This window comes from Chiroxiphia lanceolata, chromosome 6 (assembly GCF_009829145.1).
Source record: "Chiroxiphia lanceolata isolate bChiLan1 chromosome 6, bChiLan1.pri, whole genome shotgun sequence".
Classification (NCBI taxonomy): Eukaryota; Metazoa; Chordata; class Aves; order Passeriformes; family Pipridae; genus Chiroxiphia; species Chiroxiphia lanceolata.
The window spans coordinates 49,889,365-49,901,536 of NC_045642.1; the positions used below are offsets into that span (position 1 = coordinate 49,889,365).

Below are 12,172 nucleotides of genomic sequence, written 5' to 3' on the forward strand. Positions count from 1 at the left end.
AGAAAAAGGGTTCCCAAGAGCATATAAGCATTTAAGACCTGATGTGTATTGCATTGGAGTCAATCAAACAGCATTTTGGTGTTCAAGATGATTAATCTGTCACTGACAGCTCATCTCAAATTCTACTGATGTATTTTCCATACTGTCTTCCCAGATGAAGATATTGGTGTTGTAGGCCTACTTAACACTACCAAAGCTTTTCAAAATAACTGTTATAAGTTTTATAAAAATCACTCAAATAAAATAGGGGAAAAAATAAGTAATAGTAGGTAAACTGAGAGGCCAGAATTTCGCTCTCAAATTGAATCTTAGCTTGAATTTCTTTTTCCATCAAACTCAAGTAGTTAAGACTGCAGACCAAAACCCTTAATTAAGTGCAACAGTACAAGAACTTAGACATGGCACATGTAACTCCCAGAATTAAAATAAATGACAGAAAATGAGAATGCCCTCCTGAGTGTCAGTGAGGTTAAAACCGAGCCCGTCCAGCACCTGAGCCTGGCTGGTGGCTTTGGAGACCAGGGCCAGCAGAGCAAAGGCAGCAGAGATCCTGACCAGGGAGAAGAAAACACTCTTGCCAGTTTCTTGGGCAGTCAGTGTGTGTTCCTGAGGACTTTCCATTCGCAGGACCCAAAAGAATCTCCATTGTGGGTTTGCTGCTCCTGTGGTGCTTAGTTTTCCTACACTGCTTGTGGCCACTGGACTGTTGACAGTCAGGGACAACAGGCTCACACGCAGCAAAGGAGCATTGCATCCAATTATGTATAAAGAAAAAGCAGAACCAATTCAAGGTTTCTTAATCTAATTGTAAGTAGATTTCATATCTGGGTACCATTCCAGAAACAACTACTAAATTCATCCATCTGGCCCTTTGAGAACCTCTATAGCTTTATCAGGTTATAGCAACATTTGTCTTTCTGACTTGCCTGTAAAATAGCTTCTAAAAATTTTTAGCAATCAAAAAATATGAGTTTGCCTTTAGTCTGGCACTGTCTTTGAGATTGAATTATTCACCTGGGATCTGGTTATATCTGTCTGACTCAGCGCTACTTTGGCAGTGGTATTACTGCAGCCATGGTCTGCTTTATTTAACATCACTGTCAGATCTGAGGAGTGAGGAGCTATGCACTTTATCACCTCCATCTCTACCTGCCTCTGCACAGTTGGAAGGACAGCTGCGTGACATTGACTTTGGGTGCTGAGTCTTTCTCAACAAGGGGTCCACCTGCCAAGGGAGAATCTCCAACAGCCTTTTTCTGCCAGCTCATTCCAGTTTGAAGTGTAAGGCTGCACTGTATACTTACCTAGCAAGCAACTAGGTCTCTGAACTAGTGACATACTTTCTGGATCATAACAGAAATCTTGGTTTCAGTATTTTTAAGGAGTGGATATAGATGATGGACAGTGTCTATACTTACTTCCACAGTAAGTTCTATCATATTTTAAATTGCCTTTGAGTTCATTTATATTACAATGCAGTAGAATTAAACTTGTGCTTTGTGATAGTTTCTATGTGCTCATTTGTGAAATGTTAAAGGTATCTGCGTCATCAAAGCATTGCTGTATCATCTGAGGACCAGCATAAATTCCTAATGAGGAGCAGCCTTTTGAAAATAAGCATGCACAGTTACTGTGACAACAAATGCACAGGACTATTTAGAAGAAACCACCAAAACACATCTATGCCGAGTACATGGGAGTCTCACAATCTGTGCCTTACAGTAGTTTTGAAGGATGTTTCCTGAACTTCCTAATCTTATTCCACAGAAGGGCAAAGGGGCTCGAGTTCCCTCACTGTTGAGAAGTAGCTGGTGAAGGCCTATTAGCATGACCTGGAACTTAGTGTCATTCAAAAAATGCAGATCACCAGCACAGTGGGAGCTTATAGGGTTGAGTGCCAGAGGGACACTTTCTGACTCCTCAGTTGTTCACTCTGGCCCCGTTTGTCCCAGTACATTGAGCAGTTCTGGGGCCCAGACCTGGCCATCAGCCTGTAGTCACTCACATCCTTATATTTTTAGTACAGTTTCAGACATATGCCATCTATGATTCTTCCAAACAAGTGCTAAGCATGCTTTTGGAGTTAGCACAGGCCGGGGGTATTTCCAATAAGCAGTTTGGATGACTTGCAGGGTTAGAGTTAAGCAATGTGGATATAAGCAGCGATGAACCATTTGACCTCATGGTCAGAGAACAGATCTCGGAGCACTTTATTTACTAGCATAGATGTAAACTCTGGAAATATGATTCATCTCAATGTTTGTTTTATTCCTTCCAGGTATTCATACCCTATTGCTTCTGAATTTCTGTTTAGAGAAACTTCTATTTACAAGAAATACATGATCAAGTCTATAACACAATTTTAGTAACACTTTTTGTGTATTTAGCTGACTGAAGTATTCCCCAGCTCTAATTTAGCCACTGCTTCCACTTAGGATGTTTATGTAGCATTTTTTACTTAAAGGGGAACTCAAAGAAGCCAAGACATTGTGGGTGGATGCCATCAGCTGTGAATGTCATAAAGGGGAGTATAGCAAAAGACTTGACCTTCAAAGGAAGTGCCTAGGCATGGTCTGCAAGTGACTGACTCTCCCAATGTGTGGTTTGCAGCTATGCCTTCCTTTTACTGGAAGCCCTACCAATGTCAGAAGCTATAGTTGCTTCAGCCGTTACGTACTCAACAGTGTATTCTGCAGAGAATTCATTTGGATTTTTCCACCAAACCCATTCTCCATCCATGGAAGGGCAGGCCTGTATTTCCATCTTCCAGGCAAAAATCCTTACCAGAGTTTCAGGTCCAATGCTAGCTATCCTTTTGCAAGGGTTGGCCTGACCAGCCTGGAGTTTAGGATGTTGGAGGTGTGAGACTGTCTGCCTTCAGGAAAGGGGTACGTCTGGCCATGAATGTTCCTGAATATCCTGTACTCAAGGCAGATTCTCTAACTGCACAGACTGGTGTGGGTAGGTAACAGTTACCTTGGAGATATTGAACTCTAGAGAGTAGCTCCTTCTTGGATACTAATTGCTCTATTATCAAATTGACCTCATGACACTATCGACTCAAATTTCTGATTAAAAAAATTAAATTCCTGTTCACCTGTTTCATTATATTTAAAGAAATTGAATCAGGTCCAACACACTGAGAAGAGTCGTTTTTTTAACCTCAGTCCATGCTGCTATACCCCTGAGCAGTGTTAAATATGTTTATCAGTCTTAAGCATCTGCATTTGATCCCACAGGATGGAACAGGGAGGGAGCCAAGCTGACATCACACCAGACTGGCTCTGTTTCTGTCAGCATCCATCTCTTGTCTTGCTCAATATCTTCTCAAGTGCCAAATCTTGGATTTGGATTTTGACACTGCCTTGGATTCATAAGGCTGCGTTAGGAAAGGTGTGTCAAATTGACACAGACATCCTCAGAGAGGGGAGAAATCATTTTCTCATGGAAATAGAACATGACTTTTTTCATCAATAACATTCATATGGAAGAGAAGAACTAAAATATTCCTTAGTGGACTACATTTGTATTTTAAATTTCCACATCAGCCCTTCAGCACCAGGGCCTAGTGAGAACCAGCAGCAGCTGGAGCAAACCTCAGCACTTTCTTTCCTTCCTACCCACAAATCAGACATGGCCTCTTAATTTGTACTTTATTTATTTACAGTGTTTTAAACTGATTGTCTCAGCTGGATATTACCTTGCTTTTCAAACATGGCACTTATCACTAAAAGGCTGATTTACAAAATTCTTCATAATTCACTAACAGGTGTATGTCAGTTGTTACTTTCTACTGAAGGAGAAAGCAAGAACAGTGTTTTTAAGAAAGACGCACTCTTCCCTGACTTCTTTGGAAAAAGAAAATTGTTAATAGCTGTTTTGATATAATTTTAAACATAAGGAATGATAATTTTATAAAATACAATTCAAATCAATAAGACCAGTCACTGACCAGTCATTTTTCAGTTGGATTTACAATTTTTCCCATGAAGAGGATACTCTGGGTATATTGATCAACAATCAACAGCAAAAATGGACGGTTGAACTTAACAATAGGAGGAACAGAATGAGGAAGAAAATCTATGCCAGTGACTGCCGCAGCCTCTGTGCCATTCTCATGAATCTTCAACAGGGCCTTGTGAGCAGCCTACAATAAAATGCAGCAAGAATTAATGTATGTGGAGGATGCACTGTGAAATGATTCAAAGTAACACTAAGTTAATTCAACTACTACCTTTCACAAAAACTGCTGGTGCACCAGGAACCAGGAAGAAGGGCACTACAGCTCATGGTTGGTTTTTTAGCAATGGTGTCTCAATAAGTCAGTATTCTCACATTCAGTGTTCCTCACCACAAGTGCATCCAGTACAGACCTTACCCACTGCACGTCTTGTGGAATTAACTGAATACTCAAGCAAATTCACAAGGAATGACAGTTTCAAAGGGAAAGGAAGCCAGGCTCCAGAACTGCTCTATGTGTATTCCTAACAGCACATGCATTACAATTTAGCCAGTAGACTACAACCTTGATACCAAATTTTTTATTAAATTATTTTTGGGCATTTTTAATATTTTTCTTTTACTAGCCCCAAGATGTTAGAACGTTGTAAGTGCTGCTTTCAGAATGGCTGTAAGAATACTAGTCTTTGTCTTCACATTATTTTCAGTAAGTGGGATGTTTTCCTCAAGTCTGGTCCATCTTACATTATTAGCACTCAAAAGAGCCTTCGATAGTAACATCAGTTTTTAAATCCTTTAAAATTATACAGTGCATCTTGGAAAAAGGCTGCTTTTTCTGGTAGATATGCTGATGCAAGACATCCCCAACAGTTATGCATGGACACTTCTTTCACATAGGGAAAATGCGCTGTGTTCAGTTTCCCGTAAAGTGCTAAACCCACCTCTCCACCCACCCACCACCTTTGCCTATCAGACAAAAGACAGACCTTATCTCCAGATCCTGGAGAAGTCTGAGAGAGTTTACAGTGACTTTATCAGCTAAATGTTCTATTTCCTAGTATCAGCCAGCCCTAGCAATAAGTAAAATTTCACAGCTTAACTTAGGATAAGGCACTTGGGTGTTAAGGAATCCACAGACTATTGTTTCTGCTGACAAACTTACTTTTGAAACCTTCGCATCAAGGTTTCCTGTGATTCCAGACAGATCAGCCTGATCAGAAAACACATCAATTACACCCAGATTCATTAAGAACTTCTTTAAGTCATAGGTGCCCGAAACTGATAGTTTTGGAATGTGCACTTCTATCCTCCTGTTAATTCAAAAGAAAATTATGGTAGTTATTGCAATCAAAGCATGCCTTGGACTGAATATTCCCAACTTGCTGGTGGTTCTTCTCTGCTAAAATGTTAGTCTTTTAATCTAAAAGAGATGGCAAGAGAAAGAAGATGGGAAGATGATAGTCTGGAGAATAAGGAAAGTATGGAAAGAGAAAAATATCAGTTTGGCTTTCTTCCATGATTCTGCAACAGAGTCACTTGGTAAGACAACAAGCAGTGGTGCCGCCAGCATTTTTGGAACAAAATTTGCATTCCTTTTCTAACCTTGATGGTTTTTCTTTTGGAATTCACACCCCATTCCCTCTGAGGGATCTGACTGCTCTGCATTATGTTAATGTGCTTAAGACAAGAGAAATGGAGACACTTAATATCAACTAGAAAATATATGGGGAAAAAAATTTAATTTTCCACCTCAGAGACCTCTTCCCTTACCACAAGGCAATGCTGATTCTAATTTCTGCTGAAAGTATCAAATCATCCAATCACTTGGTCTGACCCTTTACACTTATTCCATTGCTTAAACCTCCCATCAACATCACAGGCTTGTAACTGTAAAACCTGATCATAGTATTCAGACTTTGGATTCTGACTACCTTGAATCATCAAATCAAAGTTCTATATTTACCGTCTTTGAAGTGATTTTTCCCATTTAGACACTGTGTCTTTTGTCAGGCCACGTTCCAACTGTTTCATTTTTCCTTCATTGGGCAGGATAAACAGTGCTGCAACATCTCCCTTGTAAGGAATCTGCACCACCTTGCAAGACAACTTCCTGTCAGAGTATGCTTTATAAAATCCATCTCGAGTCATCATCTTCACTTCAACTGAGGTCTTCGCATTCACATGGAAATAATCCTTGTGGGTCCCCCTAATACTGAAAGGATTTTCCCAGTAGGCTTAAAACCAAAAGAGAAATAATGCAATTGAATACTTACTTCAAGGAGGATATCTTAATATAGTCTAGACTAATGTACACTAGATAAACCCATATCTGAAGATTTACTTGAAGATAAAAGGTGTTACGAGTTTACTAAAGGTCTTGTTCCCTGTCGTCTTTGCTCTACTACTTTCAGCAACAACTAAATATCTCAGGTTAAATTTTGTAGGGACTTGTACAACACCTTTCTAAGTCAGATAAATTACATGAAGTAACTTCCTCATATTACCTTATGTTTTATTTGAAGCAAATGAAAGCTGACCAGGATCCAGTGACTTGCTCTCTGTTTTCAGAATATTGCTTGTAAAGCAAGTTTCACAGCAGATGTCTGCCCTTTAAAAGGTAACATGTTAAGCTCCTTACATGCTTTTTCTTGTTCTTCATGTTGTAGCACTAAGGAAAAGCTTACATGCCAGAGCAGCCCGAACTTTTGGTCTTGAACATAACTGCTTTATGGTAAATGGAACAGGGCTTCCAGGTCTTTGATCTTCAAAGTGGTTTTCTCTTGATGTTTATTGAACTGAATTTTCTATGATATTTTATTTTGTATTAAAACAGGTCACTCGTGAAACAAATAGACAGGGATTACAGCTTGCCATTCTGTAATATTGACTAGAAATAAACAATTAAACAATTTAATATTGACTAGAAATAAACTAAATTTGAAAAATAAATAACGGAATGTGAACTCCACAGTATTCTGATTGCTTTATAACCTTTCCTCCTTGCCCTCCAGAAAAGAAATATACTCTGGTATAGTACTCAGACTAGGCGCCTGAGACTAGGGCATCCAAATCTAATTTAAGAACTTGAAATAAAATCTGTTTTGCTGAAAGTTCATCTATTTCTAAACATTCATTTCTGAGTGGAAATTCTATGTGTGTCCTGCATGCTGCTACAAATAGATATAACATCTAAGAAGTTAATCACTGCCAAAGTAATGCATTCACTAATATCTCTTGGGATATGTATAATGTGGTGACAAGTTGTAGAACATTTAGACTTCAACTCCAGAGGTACCTACCCATTTTAGACATGGACTGTAAATAAATTAAAATTTTTGGTAATTTTTGTTAATCAGCATTTCTAGAATTTAGTTTTCTACTCTGTACAGCATGTGAAAAGATTTTAATTTTAAAAATAATAAGTAAATGAAGTCTGATGGAAAAATTTAACTATGTATGAATCTGTTGTGCTCTGGCAATTCCCTATACTTAAAGATTGCAAACAAATGGATTTTTATTCTTAGAAGTCTAGACGTATGCTAGAAAAACTTAGACATGGAAGACGTTTCAAAGTGTGAGAACTTTCAGTATTTGTTCATGATAGCCTCCTCCAAACACTTGCCTTTCTTTTAAAAATTATTCAAAAATAATTTAGCATATTTGTTTTAGTGCAGGTGAAGCAGGTGCTGCAGTAAGTAGCATCTATGTAACTTACCTTTGAAGTAAATATAGTTAACAATTACCATTAGGGTGTTTGGATCAAGTTCTTTAAGTATTTGCTTTATATTCCCATGGGTTTCATTCTTTACATGGTCATTGATCTCTTTTTTAGCTTCAGTGGAATTCTGGAAGTTACTAGAAACAACATTTCCTCTGTACAGTTTTTTGATGTCCTTCAGAAATGTTTTCAGTGGCTTCAGGTGATTGTCCATGAACAGGGTGTTCCCCATACTCAGCTGCACCTGGTTGCCAGGGCGGTTCAGCAAGAGAAGGAGATGACGAAAGCCATCATGTATCTCCTCCTCCCGAGTGTTGGTGAGGTTAAAGGCCAGTCCTTCCAGCACCTGAGCCTGGCTGGTGGCTCTGGAGCCCAGGGCCAGAAGGGCAAAGGCAGCAGAGATGCTGACTGGGGAAAAGAAAATGTTCTTGCCAGGTTCTTGGGTGGTTGCTTGCCTGTAAAACCGAAAGGCAAAGTCTGTGTTGCTGGGGACTATCCGCTGGCAGGACTCAAGAGGATCTCCCTCGTGGGAATGTTGCTCCTGGGGTTCAGTTGCATTGGGCTGGTCGCTGTGGTGGTCAGTCTGGGTCAGGCTGTGAACACTGAGGTGAAGCAAGGCCACCAGAAAGCACAGTGAGAGGGTGGCCTTCATCTTTCTTCACAGCTACTGCATGGACAAAGAACAAAATGATCTTGGATGCTGGAGGTCAGCTGTATTGACATCTCATCTTTTGTTTCTATCTGCTACTGCCTTCAACTGGTAATCACTGTTATCTCCTGACCTGCTCCTTTGCTATGGAAGTGGTTTTTTTAAATCATTTGCTTCTGAGTTTATCTGTAATTCCTGTCCATTCTGTTGCTGCCTACTTCAGTTCTGCTTTACTTCAGCTACAAAAGTTCCTTGTTACTGGAGAAAGAAACGTGGAGAAAGAAAGAAACAAGGGAGTACTAAAGGAAAATAAGAGTCAGAGAGGGAGAACAAGAGAAAAGGCTTTTTTTTTCCTTTTGTCTCTACGTAAATCCATTTTATAGCAAGGCAGCACAACAGAAGCATTGTGATTAATTCTTTTATGTTCATCTCTTAAGAACTCTTGGGATTATTATGTTATTTGGGATTGAAAGAGGCTTACGATGAATGACAGTGCAATGTCAATGGAAAACAATATGAGATTGCAGTATTCAAAAGTGATATTTTCTCTTTTTCCTGACTCATTTTAGCATACAAATTGACTAATCATGAGAGCTGGTAAAATTTTTCTGCTTCAATACCTGATTAGGTTAAAATATGTTTGTTTACTTTAAATGACCACTCATGTAACGTGTTCCAGATGGGGGATACACACAGGAAGGAACACATCTGGTCATGGGAGGGTGAGGTCACTGGTGTGGGCTTGGCCTCTCCTGTCTTTCCAAACTTGGTATCAGCAGAAAGGTCTCCTTTTGTAAGGTAAATGGGCCTAGAGCCAGAGTAGCGCTCAGCAGTGAGACGGGATCATGGCATCTTGGACATTTGGAGTGACTGGGCCTGATTTTTTGTTTGTTTGCTTACTGCTTTCTCTTTTACCAGTTAGACCCACAACATGCTGGGATGATTTGTAATGTCTAAGATGCTAACCTGTCAGAAAACAGGTAAGAGCTATTCCCATTAAAAAGATTGTACCAATTACAAGAAAAGTAACTCCAAATAGCCTTCACCTAATGTCCTACTTGAAATGGAACAGCTGCAGGGCAGATGATCGTGAGTTACCTGCTCACCCCCCAATCAGTGGTAAAGGCACTCAGCAGAGCGGATGAGAGGTTTACTGGTACTTTCACCACCCTGTGTCAGCACTCTAACCACTAAAATTCGGGTGAAAAGGAGCCAGCTTGTCCTTCTGCAGCTTTGCTCTATGTGATCTGAGTAAATTGGAATTTACAGGGGAAGTTGGCATAGCAAAATCAATTTGTGAGTTCTGTCTGGACCATTGTGGTGCAAGTAATTTACTCATTCACTTCAGTTTTGGTTATCTGGTTGTAGAATAAAGGTCTCTATGTAACCTTTGTTGATCTTACCAAGGCTTTCGATACTGTGAGCAGAAAAGGTCTATGGCAGATTTTGGAACGTTTAGGATGTCTCCCCAAGTTCCTTAAAATGATCATCTTATTTCATGAGGATCAGTGCAGCCAAGTCAGATATGGTGATGCTCTTTCTGAGCCCTTTCTAATTACCAATAGTGTGAAACAAGGCTGTGTTCTTGCACCAACTCTATTCACAGTCTTTTTCAGCATGATGCTCCAAAGGGCCACGGCAGACCTCGATGGTCAGGATGGTATCTACATTTGATATCGTACTGATGGAAGCCTTTTCAACCTCAGGCGACTGAAGGCCCACACCAAGACCTTAAACCATCTTGTCTGGGAGCTGCTTTATGCTGATGATGCCACCCTTGTTGCCCACACAGAAACAGCTCTGCAGCGTTTAACATCCTGCTTTGCAGATGCTGCTGAGCTCTTTGGGCTGGAAGTCAGCTTAAAGAAGACAGAAGTTCTCTATCAACCTGCACCTCAGGAAATCTTCCTTCATCCCCATATCACCATTGGCCAATCAGAGCTCAAATCAGTCCAGCAGTTTAGTTACCTAGGCAGCCTCATCTCCTCAGCTGAGAACACAGCTGTGCTGGGCAGGGCACGTCTCCAGGATGAAAGACCACCGCCTCCCTAAGATCTTGCTCTATGGTGAACTTGCCACCGGCTGCCACGAGAGAGGAGCCCCAAAGAGAAGTTACAAGGACTCCCTGAAACAACGTCTCAGCCTCGGCCATATTGATCATCATAACTGGTCTATTCTGGCCTCAAATCAGGAGGCCTGGAAGCACACCATCTATAACGCTGCTGTCTCCTTTGAGAACGCACGCAGGATCACTCTTGAGGAGAAAAGACAACACAGAAAGAATCGTGCCTTGCAGAATATACCACCTAAGGAGTCTTTCTGCTGTGCCTTTTGCAATCGGACATGTCTATCTCGCATTGGTCTCATTAGCCACCAGTGTACTTGTAACAAATGTGGATAGAGCCTTTCCCAAATCTTCGTTCGCGAAGCCCAGCCATGATGACTATTCAATATTTCTCGAAATCAAGTTCACCTGTCATTTGAGTGCTTAGAAACCAGGTTTCATCCTTGAAAGCAGATGTGCTTTATGACTCACTTAGCTAAAGGCCAGATAGCTGTATCAAAATCATTAAGTTAAAGATAACTCAGTACTTACATTACATTCAGAAGGCTCTTGCTCTCATATGGGTTGTGCTGTTTCTTGCTGCTTTAGTCATACTACTGTTTTCCTCTGTTAAACATTACATGGCTTCAAATACATAGAAGCACAAAGGTGAATGCTGATGAAGCTAGTTTTCTTGGATGTTTTGTGCATCTGTCCACATTTCCTCACTCCAAACAGAGAGCAAAGACCATGGGGCCTGGCTGGTCAGTAGAGTGGAGTGTTACATCCAAAAGAGTAAGCAAATATTTATTGGAAATGAAATTTTGGTGCCAAGAGCAGCTACTTTGCCCTATATGCTGCCTGAGATGGATATAACTGTTTATCTGGAGACACAATTTTGCCCAGCACTAAGCTTTGAAGACCAGGGTGAGGGAGCTGCAAGGAGCACCACTTGTGCTCAGCCATGCTACCCAAACTACTGGACTGCACTTATGTGTCAGCATGTCTTTTATTTCTACACAGTAGAGACTCCACTGGTCACTATTCAGAAGCCAGTGAGTTGTCTTGGCCTCATAAACATTTACACTTCTGTTAAACATTACATGCATCAAAAAAACTTATCTGAAGACACAGATAAATGCTGATGTAGGCATGCAGAGAAGGTAGTGATCGCAGGGCCAGCTGGCTTTTATGTTTACTGTCCCCAACATGGATAATTGCCATCTGCAAACACACTTTGAAGAGGAGAGGTCCATGGCCGTAGGCAGTCGTGCTACCAAATACATCTTTCTAGCTTATTGCCAGCTAGTGACACAAATGCTAAAACATCTTGTGAGGTGTGTTATGGCCTGCACTGGGGCTTTAGTTTTTTGATCGTGCAGCTTGGGGATCTGTTACAACATGCTAAACCAAGCTAACTTCTTTTATGGAAAGAGCAGAAAAGGTAATTGATGTGAAACTTGTTTTTTCTCCCCAAATGAACTTGGTAGCAGTTCAGAAACAGTCCCACACTCTGAAGCTTTCTTTGGGCCTTGGTTTAGTCACAACAGAAGAGGAAGCCTGGGCAGTGGAGTCCACTGTGCAGCTGCAGGGCCAGCTGAAGCAGAAAGTAACAGGAGAGAGACTCAGTGCTGTAAAGAATTACATGCAAGAGTTGGGGCTGATTCTGGGTTCCCTGCATGACTCTGAGGTGAACAAAAACATGCTTCAATACGGTGAGAAAACTGTCAGAGACACAAACACAAATGTTTTTGCTGTTCAGACATTCATCTGTATTAGTCTCTCATTGAAAGTCAACATG

The 12,172-nt window shown here is 40.6% G+C and overlaps 1 protein-coding gene across 1 annotated transcript; it reads right to left on the bottom strand.

Moving 5' to 3' along the window:
* Positions 1-3,641: 3,641 nt before the first annotated feature.
* On the bottom strand, positions 3,642-11,115 carry LOC116789014 (alpha-1-antitrypsin-like). The gene is made up of 5 exons (XM_032692310.1): positions 10,924-11,115; positions 7,676-8,345; positions 5,924-6,194; positions 5,123-5,270; positions 3,642-4,147 (listed from the first exon to the last, which is right to left on the bottom strand). The coding sequence occupies exons 2-5, from the start codon at positions 8,328-8,330 to the stop codon at positions 3,956-3,958; spliced, it is 1,266 nt and encodes a 421-aa protein (XP_032548201.1). The 5' UTR covers positions 8,331-8,345; positions 10,924-11,115; the 3' UTR covers positions 3,642-3,955.
* Between the last annotated feature and the right edge of the window lie 1,057 nt (positions 11,116-12,172).